This window comes from Penaeus vannamei, chromosome 10 (genome assembly GCF_042767895.1).
Source record: "Penaeus vannamei isolate JL-2024 chromosome 10, ASM4276789v1, whole genome shotgun sequence".
NCBI lineage: Eukaryota > Metazoa > Arthropoda > Malacostraca > Decapoda > Penaeidae > Penaeus > Penaeus vannamei.
Window position 1 is genome coordinate 37629886 of NC_091558.1, and position 10000 is coordinate 37639885.

The 10000-nt window shown below is 41.0% G+C and overlaps 1 protein-coding gene across 1 annotated transcript in view; it reads left to right on the forward strand.

Moving 5' to 3' along the window:
* Positions 1-10000, forward strand: part of LOC113822019 (serine/threonine-protein kinase H1 homolog) — a 61754-nt gene that overhangs the window by 13208 nt on the left and 38546 nt on the right. Inside the window, exon 2 of the mRNA XM_070126641.1 lies at positions 7965-8181. Coding sequence (XP_069982742.1) covers positions 7965-8181 — 217 coding nt within the window. The remainder of the gene's footprint in view (positions 1-7964; positions 8182-10000) is intronic.

A 10000-nucleotide genomic window follows, 5' to 3' on the forward strand; every position in this document is an offset into this window, starting at 1 on the left:
ATAGCCGCCTCCACCCATGGCTTCGGGTCCCTCGTGGCAAGTCGCCATGCAGGTCCTCGGCCCATCTCTAGTTCTTCACGACAGGTCTGGTCGAGCTGCCCAAGCCACGACATCCTAGGTCTTCCCATAGGCCTCCTCCACGCAGGATTGTCTCGTATAGAGACAGCCTGATCGGGAGGGTCATCCACAGGGAAACGAGCTAGGTATCACGAATTATGCAAGTAACAGGTCCCTTGCCCGTCTCACGGTGGAGTCGTCGGTTGGACACATGGCCCTTCCACCTGTACCCCATGATCCGGCGTTGGGACTTCTTACAAAAGGCATCGAGACGCGACTCCAGGGCATTATATAGCGTCCAATTAGGTTTCGCTTCCAGAGAGCAAAATTGGCAATTTATGTATGTATGCATATGTATATATATGTATATATATATGTATATATATGTATATATATGTATATATATGTATATATATGTATATATGTATATATATGTATGTATATATATGTATGTATATATATGTATATATATGTATATATATATTATATGTATGTGTAAGTAGAAGTATATATATGTATAAGAATATATATGTATAAATATGTATACAAGTATATAAGTATATATATATGTATATATATGTGTATGTATATATATGTGTATGTATATATATGTATATGTATATATTTGTATATGTGTATATATGTATATGTATATATATGTATATGTATATATATGTATATGTATATATATGTATATGTGTATATATGTATATGTATATATATGTATATTATATATAAGTATATGTATATACAAGTATATATATGTATATATAAGTATATGTATATATAAGTATATATATGTATATATATGTATATATAAGTATATATATGTATATATAAGTATATATGTATATATATATGTATATTTTCGTAAATATATATGTATAGATATGTATATAAATGTATATATATGTATAGATATGTATATGTTTATGTACGTATATGATTGCATATATGTATATGTATATATGTATATATGTATATATTATATGTATATGTGTGTGTGTATGTGTGTCTGTTATATATATATATGTATATATATATTAGTTTTATGTATATATAGATTTATATGGTTATATATATATGTATATGTATATATATATATATATTATATGTATTTTTATTTGTATATGTAAGTATATATATATATATATTATATGTATTTTTATTTGTATATATAAGTATATATATGTATATATATGTATATGTATGTATATGTATGTATATATATGTATATGTATGTATATGTATGTATATATATATGTATATGTATGTATATATGTATGTATATATATGTATATGTATATATATATGTATATATATATGTATGTATGTATATATCCTGTTCTTGCAGACCGTCCTCGATGTAAATATTAGCCGGTGCTCTTATTTCAGTGTACATTTGTGACATTAAGTACAAGAAGTATATTGCATCTCTTTATATGGAGAGCTGTAATATTAAGAGGAGGAAAATTAGTGCAAAGAAAGGAGTGAAAAATATGGAAATTGCTTACTTAAATCCTCATTGCTTTCATCAAATATTTCCTGTCAAGGTCTGTAAGTTCCTGAATGTCCTGGGAGCCCGTTTCCCGCAATAGAACGATATCAGTAGCGCGTTATCAATGAAAATTCAAATCTAATGTGATCTCGTGACCTAATTCCATTATTCCAGCTTATAGGATAAAACAGTTTATTGAAAATGAACATTTTATTCCCTTTTATGATACCTGAAAGGATTACATAGAGGAGAAATGAAAGAGAGAGAGAGAGAGAGAGAGAGAGAGAGAGAGAGAGAGAGAGAGAAAGATAGAGAGAGAGAGAGAGAGAGAGAGAGAGAGAGAGAGACAGAGAGACAGAGAGACAGAGAGACAGAGAGACAGAGAGACAGAGACAGAGAGAGAGGAGTAAGGAAGGAGAGAGTGATAAACAGAGAACAAATCTACGAAGCGAAGTTATGTCTCCGGAATCTTGGGTGAGCTCTCGAGTGAACGGTAAAGGAGCTAACTGGCTGTTCGATAGTCGTGCTCCAGCGGATGGGTTTGGCATGTCTACGCTTATCTGTTAGGAAGTGTTCTCTGGTGTGACTGTTGTTTTTATTAGGTAAAGACGTGTATATTTTGCTTTTGGTTGGTCCCTTTAGACGGGAAATCGTTGTTTGTTGTGTGGGATGTGGATAGAATGTGAAACTTGTTGCATTAAGCGATGCTCCGGTAATCAGTCAGAGGAATCCTCCGTTCTGGTTTTGTGGGATTTTATGGCATTCCGAAGATTCCCGGTTTTTTGATACGTTAATCCCTTTGCAATGATGTGAGTTTGGCGAAAGGAACTCTACAACATATGATTTAATGTGAAATGATTTTCCAGATACTGGTTTTAGGATTAAGAGTCCAGGTAGAGGACTTTGTCGAAGCTCATGAAGGCTGGCGGTACTTTGGTCGAATAAAAGCTCTAGTCATGAGTGTTTTCGTTGAAGCTGTTGACGTGGCAGATGTAATTTTCTCTGAAATCGGGGACCGGGTTGCCGTGAAGATTATTTTTCCAGAGTTTTTTTCCTTTTTTGTCTCAGCTCGGGGAGAAAAGCCGGTTTTGTAGACGATTTCAGAACTCCTTTGTCATTTATAATGTTATATATATCTGTGTGTGTGTGTGTGTGTGTGTGTGTGTGTGTGTGTGTGTGTGTGTGTGTGTGTGTTTTATTTAGATTTTTTCGATCGGATTTTGTAGGCTTGGAACAATGAAAGTTCGTTCAAATTTAGAAGAAAACTGAAAGTTCGGAGAATGTGTTTCCTCCCCGTAAAGACAGCGCTAATTTGTTACAAAGCTGTACAGACATACGGTCCATCATCGCCCCTAGCGCCGAAGTGACAAAAGAAAAGCAGCGAAAGAGTATTTGGGATTCCATACTCTGTAACGCGGCCGGAGAGCAAGGCGAAATCTAGAAAAAATGGAAGTGAGCGAAGTTTTTTTTTTTTTTTTTTTTTTTTTGGGGGGGGGGGGGGGGAGATGGTGAGCGAGGTCGAAAGCAGACGGGAGAGAAAGGACTTAAGAAAAGGATGGGAATGGCGGTGATGATGTAAATGTAAGCATGGATTACTGATGAATTTTACGGAGGTGGACGGAGTGGTGACAGAGTGATTCGTAAAAGGGTGAATACCGAAATCGCGGCGGATGGCGTGGCGGCGCAAGGTCTGTTGATGATGGTGATGATGATGGTGATGGTGGTGATGATGAATTTGCAGTGCTCAGATGGGGACATTTGGCTCCAGTTTCGTAAAAATCTTCAAAGGGTAAAAGCGGCATTGAGCTAGATTTAAACGAGACCTTGGTTCGATCCTATCCCGCTTCTCTCTATCCCTCTGTGAGCATTTTAGAAAAGTAGGTTTTGGGTGGATTTCCATATCAGAGGGTACAGTGAGGACGTTCTGGATAGTTTTCACGGCAGTTAAGAGTTGTTTCTTGTGTACAAAATAGTGACGGCGGTGTCTAGAGCTAGGCTTCTTCAGTTACCGATCTTTGACAATATAAGAGTCCCAGGGATGGGAATATTCTGAAAATCCTTTAAAGGGTGAAGGAGAATGTGGCCTTGATCCATCCCATTCCCTCGTCTCCTGCTCCGTTCTCTTTCCTCCTCCTCCCTACGTCTAATCTCCATCCTTCTCCCCCCTCGTTTTTTCATCCTTCCTCCACCTTCTGTCTATCTCTCCTCTCCCCTCATCTCCTTGTCCCACCCCTCATAACCTCCCCCATCTACCTCTTTCCCGCTTTCCTTCTTCTTTTACGCCTCCCCCCTCCCCCTTTTACCCCGCCCCAGTTCTTCCTCTCTCCCGATCTATTCCTTCCTTGTCGTTCCCTCTTTTTTATACATCAGTTCCCCGACCTTTTTGCTCTCAATCCTCCTCTTATCCGCTTCCTTTACCTCTCCCTTCCCCCATTTCCCATTCCTCCTCTCCCCCTTATTCAGTGAATATTCTTATTCATTTTTTTGTGTATTTTAACGGAACAGATTATAGCGCATTGAGCTTTGGTATAAGAATTATGTTATTGTAAAATATAAGACAGAACAGGAGAATTCTCTTGTCTGTGCTAGGGGTCGTGAAGGGGGCCTCGGCGTTCTGTGGGAGTGCTCCTCGCGGGGCTGAATAACATGATGGTCTGTGAATTCGCGGACTTCGGGGAAAAGGAAGCCTCAGGGTGTGTCCACACCGGTGACATGTTGCTTGGAGACAAATTGGAAACATTTCGGGGGGACGCCATAGGACACATCCGGATACAAATCTCCTAATATGTATGGGGACATATCTGTTACAGTGTTGAGAGACATGTCTGTAATTAGAGTCGACTTGGTGAAACTGCCCACACCATGTTGGTCTGTTGGTTGGTGGGAGGTCTGGTGTGGACGAAGTCATCTCGTCCACGCCAGGACTGCTAACATGTCGCCCAACAAATCCGTACCAACATGTCTACTACGATATTCCTCAACGACTTAACAACTTGTTACTCAACTCGTCAGTCTTAATGTTCCCACCGCGTTTTGTCTTTGGTGTGGACGCGCCCTTATTCCTCGAACTCACGCACTGTATTCCCGCGACGCGTTGCGCTTGCCCGTCATCTTTGTCGGAAGGTCTCCCGGCATGATCACAAACCATAGTGTGATATCGAATACTTTTCTTTGGGACATGAGCACTGAAAATGGCGGGAGAGTTCGAAAACAGATGGGAGAGAAAGGACTTAAGAAAAAGATGGGGATGGCGGGGGTGATGAAAATATAAGCATAGACTGCTGAGCGGTGACTCGTAGTTCTCCGAGGCGAATATTGCGAAGACTTGGCTATTTAGAAAGATGATAAAGATGCCTCATTTCTCTACAGAGAATTTAAACGTCGTAGAAATATGTGAGATTATAATTTTCGCTGTGATTCAGTTGCCATGGGTTGATGAGAATGAGAAGAGATGCGACGGGGTTGAACTTCGGGAAAATGAGAAGAGATGCGACGCGCTCTGCAGCCGGGACACTTATCTATTATTATTTACCTTGTCGAAAAGCCTCCCAGCAATGATTCCAGAGAGAGAGAGAGAGAGAGAGAGAGAGAGAGAGAGAAAGCACAATGGGATTTCGATATCCTTTTGAAAGAGGATTCGGCCAGGGGAGAAACAAAAACTTGATTGGATTTAATGAATTAGCAGATTAAACCACGATGCCTTACCTTGGCATTGCCATCATTATGCATGGCAGTTCAGTGAACATCGGAAAATTTTGTTTCTCGAATTATTAGTGAGCGAAGTCAATCGGAATCTGGTACACCGTAGATGAATGGTGTTGTAAATGAAGGAAGTACAACCTGGTCGGCTCTGCTGTGACACGTGGCTGAACTTTCATAAAGTTTTAATATTTAAGTATCCAGGGCATTTGCAAGTTATTAACGAGTCTGCAATGCCCAGTTTGTAGTGTTTTGATTCATATATATATATATATATATATATATATATATATATATAGAGAGAGAGAGAGAGAGAGAGAGAGAGAGAGAGAGAGAGAGAAAGAGAGAAAGAGAGAGAGAATGGTTTTGTTTGCAGGCCACACTTTATTACTTCGCAGCCCAGGATCCCGATCAGGTGAACCCCAAGATTGGTGGTTGCTCATTGCGAATTTAAGTATTTCAGTGGAAATGGTCTGATAAAAGACAGCAACACAAACGTGGGTATACCGCTGAGGAGGGCGCACCGCCTTCCCATCCACCCGCACGGGAGCAAGGCTATCTGGACTTCCTCTCTGCAGGTTTGGTCGATCTGCCAGACTTACGGAGGAGTCGTTAATTGAACACCTAGTCCTGGCTACTTTACTTCATGATCCGACGCGGGGCTCTGCTGCAAAAGGTGCCAGGACGCGACTTACAGGCAAGGGTAGTCAATAAGACCAGCAATATCAGGACCTTTTACAGGCGCTTTACCTGGTCCTTCTACGGGATCCTCGTATCAAGAGCTTTCAATAATCTTGTCACCATCCATCTGTTGACTTCCTAGTCTGGTGAAAAAGTAGAAAATTGATATTGCTTAATCAGACTGGGTTTTCCGGCAACATGATGTCAAGAGAACGAATTTGTTAAAATGTACTTGTGAGAGGCGAAACGGTTTCAAAATTCTCTTGGATTCCGCCTTCAGACCTATGCAGCCGCAAGGAAAGAAAATGGTTGATAGAGGATGGAAAAGAATGGAGGAAGAGAAATGGGAGAAAGAGAAGGAGGAAAAAACATTAATAATGGTAATAAGGAGGAGGAAGAGCAGGATTAAAATGAGAATGAGGAGGAGGAGAAGAAGGAGAAGGAGGAAGAGAATGAGAATGAGGAGGAGGAGGAGTAGGAAGAGGAAGAAGAGGAGGAGGGTAAGAAAGAAGAATTAATGGATGTAGAAAGAAGGTGAAATAAAGCAGAAAGAGAAGAAAAAGAGGATGAAGAAGAAAAAAGAAATGGACACGTAGATTGTGATGGACTTCCATTTCCTTTCCGCATTTAGGAAGACTGAAAGTACCGCAAGTGTAAGATGGCCCTGACTTCTAATTGTGTGGAGGGATTTTAACCCCAGAGTTAGACGTTCTAATGTAGAAAGGTATAAGTGAAAATGATTATCTTCACTGGGCAATATATAATTTTGATCTGTCATATACCCCCTTGCACTGTGGAGACATTCACTCTCATTCATGCCTTTCTGTAGTGATCGCCGTGTTCGATATTTAAGCAAGCGTTGTAAACCTTGTAGAGCACCAACACCGGCAGCGGGTTGTATTGATTGTCACAAGTTCTGATAATCGTCATAGCCGTCAACAGTCTGGGTTGAAGTCCATTAGATTACCGAGCATGCTGTGGCTTTCATGCCGACCTTTGCTTATCGAGAATGCAGTGACTCATGCCTAGATTTGCTTACCGAGAATGCAGTGACTTTCATAGAGATTTGCTTACCGAGAATGCAGTGACTTTCATAGAGATTTGCTTACCGAGAATGGAGTGTCTTTCATAGAGATTTGCTTACCGAGAATGGAGTGACTTTCATAGAGATTTGCTTACCGAGAATGCAGTGACTTTCATAGAGATTTGCTTACCGAGAATGCAGTGTCTTTCATGGCGAGATTTGCTTACCGAGAATGCAGTGTCTTTCATAGAGATTTGCTTACCGAGAATGCAGTGTCTTTCATAGAGATTTGCTTACCGAGAATGCACTGACTTTCATAGAGATTTGCTTACCGAGAATGCAGTGTCTTTCATAGAGATTTGCTTACCGAGAATGCACTGACTTTCATAGAGATTTGCTCACCGAGAATGCAGTGTCTTTCATGTCGAGATTTGTTTACCGAGAATGGAGTGACTTTCATAGATTTGCTTACCGAGAATGCACTGACTTTCATAGAGATTTGCTTACCGAGAATGGAGTGACTTTCATAGAGATTTGCTTACCGAGAATGCAGTGACTTTCATAGAGATTTGCTTACCGAGAATGCACTGACTTTCATAGAGATTTGCTTACCGAGAATGCACTGACTTTCATAGAGATTTGCTTACCGAGAATGCACTGACTTTCATAGAGATTTGCTTACCGAGAATGCACTGACTTTCATAGAGATTTGCTTACCGAGAATGCACTGACTTTCATAGAGATTTGCTTACCGAGAATGCACTGACTTTCATAGAGATTTGCTTACCGAGAATGCACTGACTTTCATAGAGATTTGCTTACCGAGAATGCACTGACTTTCATAGAGATTTTGCTTGCCGATAATGCAGTGTCTTTCATAGAGATTTGCTTACCGAGAATGCAGTGGCTTTCATAGAGATTTTGCTTACCGAGAATGCAGTGTCTTTCATAGAGATTTGTTTACCGAGAATGCAGTGTTGGCTCACTGTCGGTTTCCCGTTGCAGGTCGGCGGATGACCTGCTGATGAACACCATCTGCGGGACCCCAGAGTACATCGCCCCTGAGATGGTGGCCAGGCGGCGCTACACCAACGCCGTGGACCTGTGGGCGGTGGGCGTGATCACGTACATCCTGCTGCGGGGCGACTTCCCCTTCTTCGACGCCGACAGGATCCGCCTCTACAAGAAGATCCTGAAGGGGAACTACAATCTGTCGGATGAGGTAAGGAGACGGCGAGCGGATGGCACGTAGCGACGTCTTTGTTTTTCCTTGTTTGATTTTCTTGCGCACACATACATATACATGCAGGCACTGTATACATACACATGCATATGCATATAGAGACATAAAGGTACATGCATATGTACACATACATACATACATGTATACCACACATACTTATGCACATTCGTACGCACATATAGATACATGCATATATATATATATATATATATATATATATATATATATATATATATATATATATGTGTGTGTGTGTGTGTGTGTGTGTGTGTGTGTGTGTGTGTGTGTGTGTGTTTGTGTGTGTGTTTGTGTGTGTGTGAGAGAGAGAGTGTATGTGTGTGTGTGTGTGTGCGTGTGCATGTGCATGTGCATATGCATATGTGTATGTGTGTGCGTGTGCATGTGCGTATATGTGTATATGTTTATGCGTGTGTGTGTGTGTGTGTGTGTGTGTGTGTGTGTGTGTGTGTGTGTGTGTGTATGTGTGTATGTGTGCTCGAATGTGTACATGTGTACACATACATATATATATGCATATATATGCATATATATTTATATATATGATGCATATGTGTATATAAAAATATGTATATATGTATATATGTATGGAAATTTAGAATATGTATATATAAATGTGTATATACACACATACGCATGTACATATGTATAGAATTACATATGCACACACACGCATACACACTTTCGCACGCACACACGCATATGCATATATACACATACACACACACACACACACACACACACACACACACACACACACACACACACACATATATATATATATATATATATATATATATATTTACATATATACACTCTTTGAATTAAGTGTTTGTTTAAGAACAACTTGAGTGATGGGCCATTTGACGGGGGAAAAGCAAGCATGGAACGCCGGAGAACAATTGGATTCGTGTCAACAAACATAAATGCAGTAACTAGTACACAAAGATGGAAAGGAAAGCAGCCACGACGGGAAATTCAATGCAATTATGGCTTTTCGTGCTCCCCCAGAGTTCCTCATCCGACGAGTTCGAAACGTCGCGATTTAATTGCATTTTTTGATAGTGGCCGTTTTCCTGTTGGGTTGGCTTGGTGTTTAGCAGGTCGTCAATAAGCGTGAACCACAACACGATCAATAGTTACTTGATCCCTGTGGCGGAAAGGTTTGAGGACCAAGATTATTGAAGATGATCATTAGATATCTGGTTTTCTTAATGGAGATGAGAGGCGGCCCTTGTCCAGGCGACAAGCAAGTGAGCTCAAAGGGCGCCAGGAGAGGTTAGGAAAAGACCAAATCTGCTGGAAGCTGCCGGGTGAAGTGTGAACGAGAGAGGCATGAGGGTGAGCCCCTACGCGGGTGCCCAGTGCCGAGGGATGAGGAAGAACGTCCGTCACGTGACCAAGTGGCGTGGGTCTGGCCACGTGGGCTGAGCATCATGGAGATTGATGAGGATTGTTTGATGCAAGATGCAAGAGGACAACTAGGTCACTCCGTTTCTGATGATGGCTCGAAAAAGTGAGAACGTAGTTAGAAATCACTGGAAGAGGTGGTCGCGACTGGGCATGCCTTTAGCCAAGAAGGGTATATTTTCCTTTTATAATGCTGAAAGTCTAAAAATGCGATGCAGAGGGTTCGAAGTAGACGCCCGTGAAAGGCTCATAGATAGGAGGACACGGTTGTTAGGGCTGCTGATGCATCGCATGGGACTTGTTTTCTCAGCGTATCGCGATCCTGAGAGCGTGCTTGGCAGAGGACACATGAACAGTACTGAGCTCTCCG